Here is a 19,000-nt window from a genome sequence, read left to right on the forward strand (position 1 = left end):
CAGATCTTCCTGATTCTTGAAGCCTCTTATAGTTTGGCTCTGGCTTACCTTTCCATCCTTATTTTGTCTTCCTCCCTTTTGTGTTCATTATGTTCCACCCAAACTGGCACATTCTAACCTCTCCCCATATCCATGGCACGCCCTTACTTCTGCCTCTGAGAAGTTCTGTTTTCTTTAGGGCTCGGACACTTTCTACATCTTTCCTCATACTCTTGGTTGTCATTGTCTTCCTCCTCTGATCTCTCACTTTCTTCTCTCTATGAGCATGGGATCTCTGTAAGGGTGAGCTCCTCCACTGAAGGGATGGTTATTTCTTTTTATCGGCATTTATCACAGGCCTTAGCACTTAGTAGGCAATTAATGAACATTTAGTGAATTGAATAATCTAGGTAAAAGGGTTAGAAACATTTAAGAGCATAATATGCCATTATTCTATTATTATTATTATTATCATCATCATCATCATCATTATTATTAATTGAAAGGATTTCTTTTAATGATGGTTCTTTAAATTATTTGCTAATTTAAAACTCAGATGTTTTCTTTTAAAAGAAATTTCTTTGTCTCAAGAAACAGGGAAAGGAAGGGGGGAAGGGATGGAAGCCAAAATTTAATAAAAAATTTTAAAATTGTTTTTACATGTAATTGGGAAATATTCTTAAAAGAAAAGAAATTCCTTCTGTTTTTACATCAATCAATCCATCACCAAGTATTTACTGAGCTTCTAGTAGGAGGGAGGCACTGCACAAGATTTATAAAGAATAAAAGAATCCCTCTACCAGGAAAAATTCCCTTCTGTTTCCCCTCCCTATTCCTTCTGAGCAACATTGAGTCCTCTCTCATTACAAAAAAAAAAAAAATAGTACAAATTATAAAACCTGCTCCCATTTGGTAGGCCCCCCTCCCCATCTCTCTGATGGAAGTAGGGGAGCATATCCCTCATCTATTTTACAGGAATGTGATGGATTTTTCAGTTATTCCTACGCTGATTGTCTCTCAACCATTTTCAATGCTTTGGTTGTAGTCACTGTTCTGTTGGCTCATGTTTCACCTTAATCCTGTCCCACTTACTTTTCATCCCCTTTCTCACAGGAGGACAAAGGGCTTGAACCGTCCCAGACCCTCTTTGGGACTTCTGTACAGCCTTCCCAACTTTCTCCGAGCCTCAGTTTTCCCACCTGTATGGGGAGGGGTCTGCAGGAGAGCGCCTCTGATGACCTGCCAGGTCTAGACTTTGCTCCCACCTCCAGTTATCAGTTTGGGTCTCTCTTGCCATCTCATCAGGGCTTTCCTATAAAGGATGCAGTATCAGAAGCAGGGTGCTCACTGGGGGGGGGGGGCAAGGTGGGCAAGCACCCAGGGCGCACAGCCTCGGGGGGAGTTGGATGAACCACAGTTTTAAATATGTCTTATTATCAAGGCATATATTTGGAATGTCGAGAAATCCCTTGACAGACCCGCCTGGATTTTGTGATAAGTCAAGGCCCAGGCTTTCCCTTGAAGGCTCAAAGCCTCAGTTACCACGCAGAGCCTTCCCAACCTTGCCTGCGGCTCTGTGCAGAACACACGGAGGTTTTCCTTCTGGGTTTTTGTGGTGGATTTGTTTTGCCTAAATAGGAGTGACTTTTTCCCTTTATTTCTTGTCAGAAGGGAGAGGAAGTTTGGCGACCACACGCACAGAGAAATAAACAGTGAATGTTGATGCCTAGTTTGGTCTTCAGTAAGCAAGTATTAAGCTCTTACAGTATGCCATACACTATTTTGGGGATATAAAAGGCAAAAAACGATGTATGGACTGAACCCCAAGATGGGGGCCATGATGGAGAACGAGCTAAACTGAGATCAGAGGGGGACCCCATAATAATAGCTCATAGAATAGTCAAGATAAAATAAGAATGATAGGAGGAGAGTGACTTGCCCTCGGGTCATTTCAAACTAAGAGGAGTCTACTAATAACAACCCTAACAACGACGACAACAATGGTGCTGATGAGGAGAGTATATATAATCTACCATAATAAATATGTGACAATGAATAACGTCATATACTAATATAACAAGAGGAGGAGGGGGAGAGCGACTGGCCCTCGGGTCGTTTCAAACGAGCAGGGCTCTAATACTAGCAGTAACGATAATAATGATGATGATGTTGATAACGTTACTATCTAGAACATAATAAATACTATATGAAACAAGATATAATTTAATATGATAATAGGAGGAGCCTGATTTGCCCTTAGATCACTTTAAACTAAGAGGAGTCTACTAACAACAACAATGATGATGATGATGATGATAAAGATAGAATATAAAACATGTATGTAACAATATATCACGTAACGTAATCATAGTAATAGGAGGAGGAGAGTGACTCGCCCTCAGGTCACTTCAAGCTAACAGGGATCTAATAATAATGATGATATGGTGATAATGATAATAATAAGAGATAACATATACAACATTATATAATATATATGATAAGAGTCAGAGAGTGACTCGTCCTCAGGTCATTTTAAACTAGCAGGGATCTAATAATAATTAAAATGCTGCTGCTCCTGATAACGATAATATCTCTAACATAATAAATAATACATATTGTAATATAATAATAGTAATAATAGAAGGAGAGTGACTCGCCCTCAGGTTATTTTAAACTGGCAAGGTCTAATAATGATGATGACAATGACGATGATGATGATGATATTTAAAACATGATAAATAATATATGAAAATATATAATATAGTATAATAATAATGAGAGTGACTTGCCCTCAGGCCATTTTAAGCTGGCAAATCTAATAATGATGATGATGATGTTGAATCATATATTTAACAATTTGGAATGTAATATAATAATAAAACATTATAATAATAGCTAGCACCTTAAGTTTTGCAAATCATTTTATTCATATCTCATAGTGGCTATGTCAATGGGATTGGTATCAGAAAGGCTTGGATTCAAATCCTGCTTTTGACACTTATTGCCTGTGTGATGTTGGACAACCTCTCCTTGTCTTGATTTCCTGATTCAAAGAATGAAGCTGATCTTAAAAGTCGCCAGGGTCCCTTTTGGTCTGATGAGAGTTTTGAATCCCAGTGATATCTGACAGTATCTGGCGCAAAGTAGGCACTTAAAAAATATTGGTTGATTGTTTTGTGAACATCACATTCTAGAATGAATGGAAAGCACATTACAAAGGTCAAAAAATGAGATCGTTATCACAGATTACTGTGAGTGAGGATAGGACTTTTAGTGACCATTGAAAGTGGCCAAAAGCTTGTTAGGGTCAGGGGACTTGTGCTCATAGGTGACTCAGTTTCCCTAGAACAAAAGAAACCTATTGGATCAGACTTCCTATAACACTTGTGTTTACCTCTCTCAAATGCACTTCTCATGGAAGACAACTCAGAATTGTTATAACACAGCTATCATTAACTATATTTCCTATCTATGCAACCCTGACTAAATCACTTCACCTCTCCAGTCCTCCCTTCCCCTCCTGGCTTTATGGCTGACATGCCAGACTGGTTCACCCTGCCCATGCCACCACCTGACCTGGGAGCTTCCTTCATTGCCTGGTTCTCCTCACCCTGCTATATCCATCCAAGTGTCACTTTAGCAGTCAAAAAACTCAGCTCCGTCGTTTTGCAGATGAGGAAACTGAAGCCCAGAAAATATAAATTATTTGTCTAGGATAGGCAGGATTCAAGCCCAGGTCTTCCCCATTCTAAGCCCACTGCCCTATCTGCCACATTACACTGTCTTTCAGTCTACCCCTGTTACTGTGACTTTAAGAACATGCAAAGTTCCTCCTCCATCATCATTGGGACTCAGCTGATTGGGACTTGGTGCTAATTAGATTGTTTTCAAGCACTTAGACCCCTTCCATTTTCCTCCAAACAATTACCATGCAGATCACAAATATGCCTCATCTGTTCCTTCCAAGGCAGGGAGGGCACAGAGCCCTGGAGCCCTGCCTCGTTAGTCTTTTCCTTGCATCGTTGCTGAGCCTGGTGAATGCCCATGTCTTGCAGAAGGCTCCCTGACTTCAGATCATCCCTGAGTCCTCTAGCCTGGCCTTCTGCCCATGAGCCTGGAAGGACGAAGCATCCTTTAATGTAGCTTCATACTTTGAGGGTACCCACCACATTCCAAGTCAGTGAATCAGATTCTACAAACACCAGTTAGTCATCGACTGTGTTCGTTCAGCAGCCTGGGCTCAGTTCTGGAGGAGATAAAATGGTTTAGATTAGGCACTTTTCCTGCATCCGTGAGTTTACAAACCAATATAGACAAAATTAGTAAAGCCAATAAAATAAAATTTACAAAATCAGAACATTAGGTTCTGAAAAAACCAAAATATTGTGAGAAGTTAGGGAGAGAATGTAAGGAGTCTTTATTGAATTGATACTCTGATTGAGTTGTGTTAGAGAATAGTCAGAAATTCAGTAAATAGAGGAAGGGAAGACATTTGACCACAGACATTCTAATCTCAGCTTCAATATTCATTTTCTTAATTTTATTTTTATTTAAGGTAATAGGGTTAAGTGACTTGTCCAAGTTCACACAGCTAGACAATTATTAAGTGTCTGAGGCTGGACTTGAACTCAGGTCCTCCTGACTCTAGGGCAAGTGCTCTATCCACTGTGCCACCTAGCTGCCCCTCAATATTCATTTTCTAGGTGCTAGGGAAACAGAGGCAAAAACTGAAATAATCTATGCACTCAAGAAGTCTACATTCTATTGGAAAAGAGAATAACATAGAGAATGAATTACAAAAGGTAAATAAAGTAATAAACTATGGCAGGCACAGTTCTAATTGAAAGGGAAATTTGTTTATGATACAACAGGAGCACCAGAAGGCACAATGGAAAGACAAGCTTGACTTGGATATGTACCCAGGAGCAATGGTATCAACATTGGATGGATATGAGAAGCAAAGAATGTGGTTGTCAGAAAGGAAAGCATCAGGCTCGGTGTCTTACAACTCCAAATCAGAGGTTTTGTGAAGAAAGAAGAAAGGAAATAAACTCCCCCTTTCTTCTTTGAAGCAATGGATTTGGATTAGATGAGCCAAGGCCAAGAGATGAGAGAATTCAATTCATTTTTTTCTTGGTGAATGGGGAGAAGGGAGAAGGGAGAAACATCTTTGACTTACTTTTATCTCAGTTTTTAATGCCTTAAAGATGTAATGATGTCATTGATGAAGTGCAGAAGAAATTTTACTGAGCTGGGAGATGGAGAACGTGAGTTCAAATCCTAACATGGTTGCTAACTGTGCGATCTTGGACAGGTCACGTCAATGCTATAATTATCAGTTTCTTTATTAAAATATCCCTAAACTTCCTTGTAGATCTAAACTAATTCTAGTGCCATATAATTGAAATTCCTTCTTCTACACCACCTGGGTGCAAAGTCACCCAGGCAATAATAATTTACCAAGTGCCTACTATGTGCCAGCCACTGCGTTAATCAACGACAATACAAAAAAAGTTGAAAGTCAGTCCATGCTCTCAAGGGATTCACAAATTAAGAGGAAAGACAACAAGACAACAATTTATTACAAACAAGCTCCATGCAAGATAGATGGGACAACCAACAGAAAGAAGGTGGGAGAATTCAAAGATTTGGGAAAGACTTTTTGTTGAAGAAGGGATTTTAGTTGGGACTTGAAAGAAGCCAGGAAGAGAAAACAAGGAGCGAGACCATTACAGCCCAGATAAAATGGCAAGAGGTGGCAAGTGGAGTCTCTTGAATGGGGGTCGGTGCCACTCAACTGTAGAGTAAGGACGCGACCAAGGTGTAAGGTGACTGGACTGATAGGAAGGGGATCAGTCTTCCATTGGAGATCCACCAGGACACCTCTAATTATTTTAGTACTCAAGAAGGGCCATTGGGTGATACAGCGGAAAGAGCACAAGTCCTAGAGTCAGGAGGACCTGGGTTCACATGTGACCTCAGACACTGGATGCTAATCAACATGTGGCCTTGGGCAAGTCACTTAGCTCTGATTGCCTCGCTTCCAGGGCCATCTCCAGTCATCCAGATTCTTATCTGGCCACTGAACCCAGATAAGCAGAAGAAAAAGTGAAGCTGATGACTTAGCACAGCCCCCTCCCTCCCCTCACTCAAATACAATTCATTTGCTTGTCATGGCATCACTCTCCCAGATGACTTCAAGAACAAAAGACAGACATCAACACTGGTATTCAAGGGAGCCAGTGACTTAGTGGAGGGTCGGGTCAGTCAATGAATATTTATTTTATGCCAGACTCTGTAAAAAATGGTAGGGATAGAAAAAAGGGACCAAAGCTAGTTCCTGCCCTCAAGGAAGTCCACAGTCTGAGAGATGAAGCATTCAATTCAAATGCAGCATCAGTTATTTATTTGGCCCAGGCCAAGTCATTTAACCGCATTCAGGCTCAGTTTCCTCATCTGCAAAGTGGGTATAATAATAGCTCCTACCTCCCAAGGCTGCTGTAAAGATTGAATGAGATAATTGTGAGTTGTTTTGTAGATCTTAAAATCCTACATAAATGCTGATTTTTATAGAGAAGTAAGATTCTAGAGCTGCAGGATATTCTCAGGGATTATTTTTCCAGTGTCTTATTTATTTGTTACAATATAATTATTACAAAATAAGTAAAATCAAAAAATCTGGCATCTGATGGAAACTGATTAGTGAAACTACATTCAGGTCTCCTCCACTCCCTTCCCTCTTGAGCCTTTCCTCCCAAGCTTGTAAGGATGTTTTGCTCTGGAGATTATCTCATGCCCTCTGGTGCCAGGATGCTCTGGGAGGAGAGAAGAACAGGACAGATTCTTGACCTTCCAGAACTTCCTCATTTTTGCAGACAAGAGTCACAGCCTTCACATGGCCCGGAGACTCCAGGGCTTTTAATATCCTGGGTTGGGACATCAGAACTCAACTCATCAGACTCCTTAAGGGCTCAAGGCAGAGTCCCACTCATTACTCTCTTTGGCCAACAGCCTACTAGGGACTTGGTTGGGATTCCACTGGGAAGTCACTTACAGGAAATGACATGTGCCATCACCACTTTTATTGGTTCAAGTGGAAAACAACAGGCTTAGCCTAGGCAAGAAATGAAGATGGCGTACAGCACATCTCTGGTCTTGGAAGATCAGAAGAATGGGGGACAAGCAAGTTCCTCTCTGAAACATACTGGCTGTGGGACTCTGGGGGTTCACCTCTCTCTGCTCTAGGCAACTCTCTCTGGATATACATTTTTTTAAAGTTTTTGCAAGGCAATGGGGTTAAGTGACTTACCCAAGGCCACACAGCTAGGTAATTATTAAGGGCCTGAGGCCGGATTTGAACTCAGGTACTCCAGACTCCAGGTGGTGCACTATCCACTGTGCCACCTAGCCGCTCCTGGATATAAATTTCAGAGAAGGGGCTGATATGAATTGATAAAGGGAGCTTCCACAGTGGAAGGTCCAAAGAAATCACAAAAGAGTCCAAAATAATCCCTCACTGACTTGTGTATTAGTTGGAAATTCTGCTCTTGGCTATTTAGAAGGGAAAGGAAGAATTGAGAGAAACCCATTATATTCACTCAATCTGATTCTTCAGTCCAAATGACCTCCTTTGGCTCCACCTTTTCCAAGTGGGATGAAGCTCCAGGCAGATATTACAAAGAGGCCTATTCTTGCAAAACTTCCTGCTTTTACACATATGAGGAACCACTTTCAGTTCCGATCAGTACATTTGTGGAAGGGGAGTCCTGAGGAAGGCATGTTGGGTGGCAATGGGACAGAGTTCTTTATATGCCCTATGAAGACTGGTTGAAGGAATGAAGTAGGTTTAGCATGAAGAAAAGAAGATGTAAGTGAGTGCAGAGCAGTGAAAAGCAGTGACCCTGTGGAGTTTGTTGGACCTGGGTTCAAACTCAACCTCTGCCATTCACCATCTAAGTTAACCAGGTCATGTCAATTTTCTGTGCCTCAGTTTCCTTTTCTTTAAAATGGCAAGATTGGATCCAACTCTCTTCTAACTCTTGTTCAGTGACCTTGGGTCATCAAGGAGTCCACAATAATTTATTTATTTATTTTAAATTTTACTTATTTAAGGCAATGAGGTTAAGTGACTTGCCCAAGGTTACACTGCTAGGTAATTATTAAGTGTCTGGATTTGAACTCAAGTCCTCCTGACTGCACCACCTAGCTTCCCCCACAATCACTTAATAAGCATGTGCTTTGTGCTTAGCCCTGGAGTAAAAAAAAAATCAAAGCAAAGACATGATATGAGGGCTATGAAGCCTGTCTTCAAATAGCTGAAGTGACACCATGTTGGCAATTGAGTAGACTGGTTCCACTGGGCTCCAGAAGGCAAAACAAGGAGCTCCAGGTGGATATTGCAAAGAGGTCTGTTGTTGCAAAGCTTCCTAAAACTTGGAATTCTCCCAAAGTGGATTAGACTACCTTGGGAAGAAGGTAGTAGACTTCTCTCTTCGTGGAAGTATTCAAACAAAGACCATTTGTTGGGTCTACCCAACAAGTGCTGATTCTTATACAACAGCTACAAAGTCCCTTCTAACTCTGAGAATATGCATTTCTATGAAGCATAAGGTGAGAATGACAACAGAATATGGATCTCTCAACTTTTAATCCAGTATTATTTGGCACAGTCTATTAATATAACTGTTAAATGGAAGTGGTATCACCATTAATCCACAGAGACAACAGTGGGGAATGGAGGGAGAGATTCCAACACAAGAATGGAATATGAATTGAAATTTTAAAAAAAGAACCTCAAAGGTATCAGTTTGGGGGAATGAGCCTGGATATCAGTTCATTGGGAAAAGACTGGAGGGATAAAGTGGACTGTGAAGACCAAGGAAGCCATTACAATCTTAGGTGATGTAGAAAGAGAGGTTTGTATCCAGGATGGGGGCAATGATAGACCCCCCTGGACTCATTAGGACCATATCATAGTTGTTATATTGGCAGGGTCTCCAGTTCATATCATATTAGAATTGGTGAAGGAACTGGGTGGGCTCTCCACTATGGCATGCCACTTCTTAGAATCCCTAGCTCCCTTCAAGTGATTGCCAGAAGGACTGGACCTCCTTTCAGTGATAGAGGGAATTCTCAAGGGAAGAGAGTCCCTGTCCCCCTACCAATCAACTTAAAGTCTTAGAAAGTTGCCTAAATTAATGAGTAGTTAAGAAACTGGTTCAGGATCACACAGCCAGGATAAGGCCTCATTCTTGTGTCTTTCCTCTAATGATTATCTCTAATTTATCCTGTACGCACCTTGTTTGTACGTAGTTTTTGCTTTGTTGCCTCCCCCAGTAGACTGAGATCCTTGAGACCAGGGGACTGTCTTTTGATTTTCTTTTTATCTCTAATCATCAACACAGTACACGATACATAATTTGTTATTGATCCATCAAATTCAGTCATGTCCAAGTCTTCATGACCCCATTTGGTTTTTTTCCAGAAAAGATATTGGAGTGGTTTGCCATTTCCTCTTTAGTTCATTTGACAGATGAGGAAACTGAGGCAAATAGAGTTAATTGACTTGTTCAGGGTCACTCAGCTATTAAGTGCCTAATACCAGATTTGAACTCAGGAATATGAGTCTTCCTAACTTCAGGACCTACACTTTATCCACTGTGCCCTGCTACATAATGGGCATCTAATAAAAACTTACTGATTGATGTGACAGATGTGCGATTTGAACCCAGGTCTTCTTGACTTGGAGAACAGCAATCTAGTTACCATAACTCTGTGAAATAAGTATTATTCTCATCAACAATTTTACAATTGAGGTAAACAGAGATAAAGTGACCTGCCCAGCTAGTAATATCTAAAATCAGATTTGAACCCAGATCCTCTGACTGGCAGTCCTAATGTTTCATCCATTGTGTCACTTAGTTGTCTCAGCTTCAACAGCATTTAACCTCCTCGAAGACCATTTCATTTTCATTCGGTGCTTACCACAGGCTCCAATATATAGTAGGAGGTTAATAAATGCCTACTTGCAGACTTGGTTCTTGGCCAAGAAAGGGCAGAATGGAAAGCAATGGGTAGATTTTAGGCTCCATGAAAGGAAAAATATTGAAAAAAAATGACAAAAAATGTTGAACCATCCTAGAGTGGAATGAATAGCTTCAGAAGACCCTAGAGGTCTTCATGGAGAATCCTCATAATGCATTGATGTCAAGGGGATTTGGTCAGATCTGGGTTGTCTCATCTCTCATGCTGATAGAGTGTTTGAGAGTGAAGAAAAAAAAGAGAGGCTAAAAATCCAGTGTCCTCAGGAAAGAAAGGGAGGAGATGCCCCAGCCAACTTCAGAGCCTCTTTTAATTAATTTTTATATTGGGATATTAGCTATCCACGACCCCCACGCATGTGCTAGAATTTTCAGTGACAGCCAGGCGAGATCCCCTGTGGTTTCTTGAAGAGTGGGCCTCAAAGGTTGAGAGACAATGAGTTAGGGGCCCAAGCTCCCCCTTTCTCTCTCCACTTGACCCATTTTGAATTGACGGATAAATCCATAGCATATATAGGGATCAGACTGAACACAACCCCAAAGCACTATCAGACAGGAGGAGCCCAAAGTAGGGTAATTTCCATCCAAAGAATCATCAGAGGTCGCACTTTTAAATTGAATAAATCCTTTTGGAAGGCTCTTTCTTAGCTCTAAATCAATTTGATTCTGTGTAAAATCCCATCTCCTTCTAGGTTTTCCCTCTCCAGAGCCGTCTACATCAGCACGATTCAATAAATATTAATGTTTTCACCAAACACATCTTTGAGGGTGGGTGGGGGTGGGGAACAATATAATGAGATGTAGCAGGTTTGATGGGGGCCCCGTTAGAGTTAGCCCGCCAAATATGAGAGAGGAGAGGAGGGGCCTAGAGGGGAGGAGAGAAAGAGAAGAGAGAAACAGAGACTGAGACCTACAGGCAGAAGCCCAGAGAAAAGAAGGGAGTGGACAAGGGGAAAGCAGATGGAGGAGAAAGACAAAAAAGGGGGGGGGAAGAAAGGAAAGAGAAAAGAAAGAAAAGGGATAGGAGAGAGAACAGAGTGAAGTTAAGAGGTAATAGAGAAAGGAGAGAGGAAAAGGCAGATGAAGTACAAAGAGAGGAGAGGAAGAAGTCGGAAGAGGAAAAGATGGGGGACAATGCTTTACTTGATTTCATGAGAGAAAAGAGTGTTGGTGAAGGAAGGAAGCCAGTCTGGGGAAAGAAAGGAGGGATTCCTTGGTTTTGAGAAACTGGGGACAGGCTCTGAGTTGGAGTCAGTGTGGAGGGTGGAGGGAAGCTCTGCTCTGGATTATCTGAGTCTGGATAAATATAGAGAGGGAGCTTTCATTAGCAGAGATCAAGCATTTGCCAAGTCCATGATCAAAAGGGGAAAAAGTGCAGAAATTCAGGGCAACCTTTAAAGTTTGGAAAAAATACTTTACATTCATTAATTCACCCTAACTCCACAAAACTCTAGGAAGTGGGGACCTCAGACATTATTATCTCCATTTTACAGAAAAGCAAACTGAGACTCAGCCATTTGTCTAGGGTCACACAGTTAGGGATCAGTAGTAGGATCTGAAGCCAGGTCTTTCTGCTCTGAAGTCTAACATAAGACATATGTATATAATAGTTATAGATATATTCATCATGTTTCATTCTTTTGACAGTATTGGAGAAACAGCATGGTTGAGTTTAAACATGTTGCATTGAAACCCTACCTCTGGCAGGCACTGACTGTGTGACCTTGGGAAAGGGGACTTAACCCAATCAGTGGTCCTGGTCTGTCAAACTAGGTGTGGATTACATTGGAAGGAGGGAAGTTTCTTTAATATAAATAAAATCACACATCTTCTCCCCATCCTTCATCATGCTCATCCTCATCTCATTTGATCCTGAACTTTACGTGCATCTTGTGCTTTGGGGATGAAGGTTACACCTTCACCTTATAAGCCATACCTCCTGGAGGTTAAAGATCAGATCCTTCCCACTGCCCTCTCCAGTGATCAAATCCACAGCTTATCTCCAGTTTTTAAAAGTGCAACGAACTGCCCCTCCCTTGCTCTCCAAGCCCAGCTTTTCCTTTTTTTTCAGCTATCAGCAATTGCCAGATTTATTTAGACCTATATGCTATTTATTTTGAATCTGTTAAAAGCTATTTGAGAAGTGTGGGTGACCTTTCCCACAATAAAACTTGGTGTGATTCAAAGAGGACAGGCTGACATAGACATAGATGGAGATAGAGCTCTAAAGTCTCTCTTTCTGTCTCTTTGTCTCTATATCTCTCTGGCTCTTTTTTTCTGTCTCTATGTGTCTCTGCTTCTCTGTCTCTATGGCTCTCTAGTTCTGCTTCTGTCTCTTTGTATGTGTTTTTAGCTCTGTTTCTGTCTCTTTGACTTGTCTCTATCTGTCTCTGTCTCTAGTTCTGTTTCTGTCTCCCTCTGTCTTTTTGTCTCTGTTTCTTTAGCTCTGCTTGTCTCTCTGTCTCTGTCTCTGTCTCTCTAGCTCTGCTTCTGTCTGTTTGTCTCTATCTGTTTCTGTCTCTGTGTCTCTCTTCTGTTTATATCTGTCTATTTATGTCTCTCTGTCTCTTTGTCTCGATCTGTCTCTGGTCTCTGGTCTCTATCTGTGTCTCTACATGTTTCTGTCTCTATGTCTCTCTAGCTCTGTTTCTGTCTCTGTCTCTGTCTGTCTCTGTCTCTACTTCTGTCTCTCTAGCTCTGTTTCTGTCTCTCCGTGTCTCTTTCTTTCTGTCTTTCTCCCTCTCTTTTTTCTAGCTCTCTCTCTCTTTACTTTCCCTCAGAGGCTCTCTTTGTCTGTTCTGTCTCTGTCTTTGTCTGTGTCTCTCAGTTTCTGTTCTGTCTCTGTATGTCTCTGTCTAGCCATTTCTGTTTTTTTTAAATGTCTTTGTCTCTCTTTATCTGTCTATCGATATAATTTTTGAATTCACACTCAGACTTGCTGTAGGAATAATCACCAACACTTCCCAAATATCTTTTAACGGATGGAAAACAAAAATACCCTTTCGATGGAGCCAAAGCTCTGGAGAGTGTATCTTCCCTTTGCCTTCCTCCACCTCCCTCACTTTGCCTGTTTATCTGTTCACCCTGCTCTTTAATGGAGAGAGAAATGCTATTAATTGGCTCATTGGTGGCTTCTTTTGTGCAGTTTTTTTGGGGGAAGCAACCCAGGTCCCCAAGTCCACAGTGACATCTCCTTGATCACCCCTGTGAGCAAAAGGCGATTTGGATGGACGTTGTTATTTCCCCTTTATTTGTGTTGGTGGTAAATCCTAGGGAAAAAAATGTCTATCTTTTCCTTTAAAGTTCTGATTCAAGGCATGGATGTGAGAGTTCTGAAGGGACTTTGGGACTGCGGTAAAAATTCGTTGTCATAGCAACAGGAAGGGAAATAGGCCTTGCTCACCTGGGACTTTTACTTACTGCAAAAGCTTGGTTTATTTTTATTTTTTATTTTTTTTAAGAGAAGGACTCTGCAAGTGAAATAAATAAATAAATAAAACTTATTGTATTTTGAAACCCGTTTTTCAAATATTAAAAAATGCAACTCCCTTCAAGGCCTCCTCTGCTCTTTTCCCTCAGCTGGAGGTGACTGGCTAATTAAGGATGCCTTATTTTTCCAAGTTGCCCAACTGGGTTCTGGTAGGGGATGCCTGGCTTCACCAAGGGCCCTGCGAATGACACACCCAAGCCATTTTTCTGTCCTTTGTTTTCAAGGTCTGAGAAGAGTAATAGAAATGGCCAACGGTCATTATAATCCCAACATTCACCAAGAAGGGAGGGGCAGCCCCATAAACCAGGCTCCCTTTGGAGTCCAAAACAGCATTTTCTAAGTTGGAAATGAATTGACTAGGAAAAGTATGAAATGCTGATAATCCTATGTATATGTATGTGAGAGAGAGAGACTAAAAGTATATTTGTGTGTGTGAATATATATATTTATTTGGTCAGTTGGGAAGTCTCATGTCTGACCCATGTTGGATTTCTTGGATGAGTCCTTTTTCAATTCAAACCCATGTTAGAGACATCTCTGCCAGACAGGGGTCACTACCCAGCAAGAAGGACCTACCAGGGGGCTGTGTCCAGCCACGTCCATGACAATCCTAGCCAGCGTGTGGGGTGGGGGAGAGAAGAGTGCGATCTTGCTACCGCTGGAAAGCATTTTTTTGTGCGGTCTTCAAGGTTAGCCCTGTACTAGATTCCAGGACAATGAGTTGAAATTTCCCAGATTTGAACCACAACCATCTTTCAAATGCTATTAACTAAATCCAGATGTCTCCCCTTAATAACAATTAATAATAACAGTGACCGTAATGAAACCAACAATAAAGCACCGGGTTTCTTAAAGGTGTAACTTGTCCCCTTTTCTCTGCAGATTCTTTTTAAAATTTTTCCTGAAGTGCAATCAGAATTGTTTGAAAACAGCGGGAAACCCCAGGGACATGCGGCGCTTCCAGGTAAGGGGTCTGTGGAAGCTGTAAGTAAACCTTGCCACTTTCCTTCATAATGAAAGAGAAGCCAGTAAATGATAAACCACGTCGGATAGTGTGAAAACTGCCTTCATTGGTAGGGTTCAAACCTGCTACCTTCTGTCCTAGATCCCTATAGGAAGGAGACGCTCCAAGCAAGGGCAGAGAACAGAATGGGAAACCTTCAGTTTAGCATGCCCACCTCCCCACATCCCCAAGGACTCTTGCCCCTGAGACCTAGCCACCCAAGAGCTTTTCAGTGTCTTCTGAAGGCAATGCTCCTTTTCCTTCCTTTTCCCATCTTTCCCATTTCAATGATATTCCTCTCTGGACCCTTCCAAAACTGGCCAGCCAAATCGTCATGGTCACTTTAAGAACTCCACACAGCAATAGGACCCATGGGACAGTGACCCAGCTGCTTGGCAGTTAAATCTGCCAGTGGTTCCATCACCCCATCACTGATGTATTGAGAAGCCAAGCTAATAAAAAACACACAGTGAGGCGAACTGTGTTGGTTTGGAAATGTAAGCAAGTGTATTCCCTCCCCTCTTCCTTAATCTTTGAAGTACCCATATTTAATTCATCAAATGACTTTCCTGTCATTTGTCCCCAGTCCAAATGCAGAAGGGGGAAAATAGTAGAAATACAACATTTTAAGGAAGCTAAGACTTTGTAGCGTGATATAGTTCTAAGGTTTTACAGCTCAGTTGGTCACCTTCTGAAACACTTGCTTCATTTATATCTTAATCTCTGATCTAGAGAATAGGTAAGAATTATCTGAACCCATTTTAAAGATGGAAAAATGAAATCTTAGGAGAAGAAAGGTGGAAGGGTCTCCCTGACAGAATAGCTAGCATCTATCTGGCACTTTAAGATTGGCAAAACACTCCCCATATCCTATTTCATTTAATCTTCATGAGAACCCCTTGAGTTCAGAACTATTATCATATCTAAATGATTTCCCATTGAGGAAACTAAGGCTAAGACAGGTGACTTATCTAGGATCACAGAAGTATTAAATGTCAGATGTGGGTTTGGAACTCAGTCTTCCTCACTTGAAGTGTATAGCTTTATCCACTCTTTGGACGTATCAGCAGACTTCCTGGGGATTGTAAGCAGTTTATGTGAACCAGATAAAAATATAACTAGGAAATGCTTAACAAAATAAATAAAAATACAACAAAACACAGATGATGTTCATTTGTGGTTTTCTAAGTCAATATAAACCTCCAGAGTTCTGTTTCTGTTTGAGTTTGACACCCCTGCATTGTGGCAATTGCCGCTTCTAATATCACCTATGGCTTCGTGATCATATTTATGCAGAACTCTATTTCACGGACCTGATCCCACTCGATTAGAGCTAAAGTGAGGATGCGAATGCCAATCCTACATTCTGGAGTGTAAACATAAGTGTTTTATTTAGAGTTGGAAGCCTCCTGGAAACTATCAATCTCAGAACTTTGAAGGATGCTCAGATATCCTTTAGTCCAATTTAAACACGAAGAGGAAACTCTTTCTTTAAAGATGAAGAAACTGAGGGTGAGAGAGATCAGAGACTGAGAGGTAAAAGGGACTCTGGAGGTCATCTTCTAGTCCAACCTACCGTCTGCAGTTTGCAGATAAGGCAACTGAGACCAAGTGGGATTAAGCAACTGGTACAAGGTTACTAAGTGGTCAGGCTGGGATTTAAAACCCAGTCACCTTTCTCCAAATCCAACACCCTTTCTTTTACTATACTAGTGAAGGACTTTACCCAAGATCTTACAGTAATCGGCCACGATTAGTACCTGGGTCATCCCAATCTGTTGTTCTAACAGTCATTGCACTATACCATTCCTTGATGTTGGTAGTTAACTGAGACACGGTCAATGCCAGACATTGGGGCAATTCATCTTTGATGCTTCTAGTCATTCTCCATCTGTTTTGGAGGCACCCAAATTCTCCCTCCCCACCGCCAAACATCCACATCCACAAGCCCACGCCCATTCTCCAGTTCCTGGTGAGAGATGGGGCTCATTCCAACATAACTCTTTGCATGAACTACTGGATCTCTCCTGCCTCTAGTGGACTGTGGCCAGGCTAGCTAGCTGCCATGGGCTCACGCTAAGAGATGGAAGAGATACCTTGGAAGATGCTTCCCCCATTGCCTGGGGGACCCAGACACATGGAATCTGGAAGTCTCTGAATGAGAATTAGCAGCAACATCAACCAGAGGAATCAAATCAGAAGATGAAGCTTCATGTCTCAGCTCTGATACTGCATAATCCTAGGCAAGCCCCTTTACCTCTGGGTCTCAATTTCTTCTTCTTGCTGTGAGGAAAGCCCTTTGAAGACTAAATCATCATCAAAAATAGAAGCTCATGCAGTGATTATTTTCACATCAAGTCACTTAACCTCTGTCTACCTCAGTTTCCTCATCTATAAAAATGGAGATTATAATAGCAACCAGCTTCCAGGGTTATTGTAAAAATAAAATGAGATGACATTTTAAAATTGATTTGCAAAACTTAATATGCTATAACCATATCACAACTTAATATTGATATTAATTAATAATATTAATATATGCATTTTCCAAATTTTGTACATTTTTAATCTGGAATAATTCAGACCGGGGTTGGGTTGAAGTTGTTCTGGATCATTTGTGGAAAAAGGGGGGGATATGCTAAGCAATTAGTATGAATAAGATCACAGGGGGAATGTTTTACTTACTTGGAACACACTTTAAAAATACCCATTCGCTCACAAATAGCTCATGTGCTTCTTACAAACTATTCTGATCTCCTCATTGAGAATGTTCCCCAGTGGATTCCCTGTCGGGGAAGTGGCACCTTGTTAGACTCATATGAATTGTTTTCTGCAAAGGAAAATAAGAGAGCCCTATGAGGGGAGGGAAGTTAGCTTCCTTTCTTTTCTGGGACCAAGACTGAGCAGAACAATCACTAAGACTTCCAGGTACTCTCCACATTCTTTTCTTTCCTGTGATTATTTCTATCCTTTCCTAGTGGGGGGGAATTCTGCTTTCCTAATTCAACCGAGTCTTCCCCATCTTCTCAGGGTTCCTTATGTTTATTCTTTCTTACATTCATTTACTGTACACTGTTCCTCAAGATTGGATGCAAATATCCCACATCCTCACATTGCACTTCATCCCACAAACCTACAAATGATCATGCTGTGAATATTTTTATGCACAGGTCTTCGACTTCAGTGTGTGCTATTGATAGTGGGACTATTGGGTAAAAGGAAGCTTCATTTCAAAGAGCATACTCCAACTCTAAGCCTTCACTAATTCAGACTGGTTTTCCCACTAGAAGGGCCCTCTCAGAGGACCAGGACTGATTGGGTTTGGCCTTTATATCCTCAGTACGTAACACTTGTCTGGCAATTTATAGTCATAGAGAGTTTTCAGGTGGAGGAATTAAAAATCTTATGCAGAGTCACACAGAGAGTATGGATCCGAAACCAGGTTTTTCCTTCCTTCCAATCCAACTGTCTACTATGTCCTGCTGTTTTATAACAACTTAGTTTGCAATGTTAGAGGGAGATACAATATTATTTCCTTTATCTCACAACAAACCAATGAAACATTTAAAAAAACTATTATTATTTGTATTTATGCATGAGTAAAGTGAGGCTTAGGAAAGTTGAGTAGTTTACCAATGGTCATAGGTAGGATTTGAACCCAGGACTGACTTGCTGATGGCAGGATGGACTCTCTGTATTCTACCTTGCCAAAATCAGTCTCTGATTGGAGCCAGGCCATATATAGAAATGGATCATGGCATCTTGGGTTCTGGCTACCTCCCTCCATATCTGTTATTATAGTTATTTATTTTTTATTTTTTTCTAAAATTACTTTAAACCATTAGACAGACTCTTTGATTAGTCCTCTGAGACATATGACCAATATGTCAGTCATGCCTTTAAACTTTGAATATTTGAGGCATCTCCCAGATGGGGAAATCAATGCCATTGGCTAAGGTGGGCATCGACCAAAGTGATTAACATGTCTGTGTTAGAAGATGGAGCTGCCAAGGCCAGAATGACAGACAGACAGATAGACAGACTCCTCTTAGCCCAAGAAGAGTATGGATGATGTGTCCAGACACATTCAGACAGAGCAGAAGCTCTGTAGGGATGTTGCTGGCTTTTGTCATTGTCTTATTCCTGGGGGAAGAACTGTGCCAGAGACCTCAGAATTCTGTCGTCACAGACATTAAGGACTTACCCAAGTAATCAAGGTCTGAAATATGATTTCACTATCCATTTTCTTTGTCACAGTAACATGCTATCTCCCTGATAAACAAAAAAGTGAATTAGAAACCTTCCTTCAGATTGTGGATACCAGAGTAGTGTGGCATAGTGTGCTTGAACCAAGAAAGCCTTGAGTTCAAATTTCACCTCTCCTGAAGTTCACTAGCTGGGAGGCCCTGGGCAAGTCATCTGATCCTTTGAGTCTCAATTTCCTTATGTGCAACACAACCAGTTTATTTAATGTATTAGCATTTTCTT

At 41.2% G+C, this 19,000-nt stretch overlaps 1 protein-coding gene across 1 annotated transcript in view; it reads left to right on the top strand.

Annotated features, from left to right (window-relative positions):
- EBF2 (EBF transcription factor 2) overlaps positions 1 to 19,000 on the top strand; it is a 252,086-nt gene that overhangs the window by 176,368 nt on the left and 56,718 nt on the right. The window contains exon 7 of the mRNA XM_074218156.1: positions 14,392 to 14,473. Coding sequence (XP_074074257.1) covers positions 14,392 to 14,473 — 82 coding nt within the window. The remainder of the gene's footprint in view (positions 1 to 14,391; positions 14,474 to 19,000) is intronic.

This window comes from Macrotis lagotis, chromosome 1, assembly GCF_037893015.1.
Source record: "Macrotis lagotis isolate mMagLag1 chromosome 1, bilby.v1.9.chrom.fasta, whole genome shotgun sequence".
Taxonomy (NCBI): Eukaryota; Metazoa; Chordata; class Mammalia; order Peramelemorphia; family Peramelidae; genus Macrotis; species Macrotis lagotis.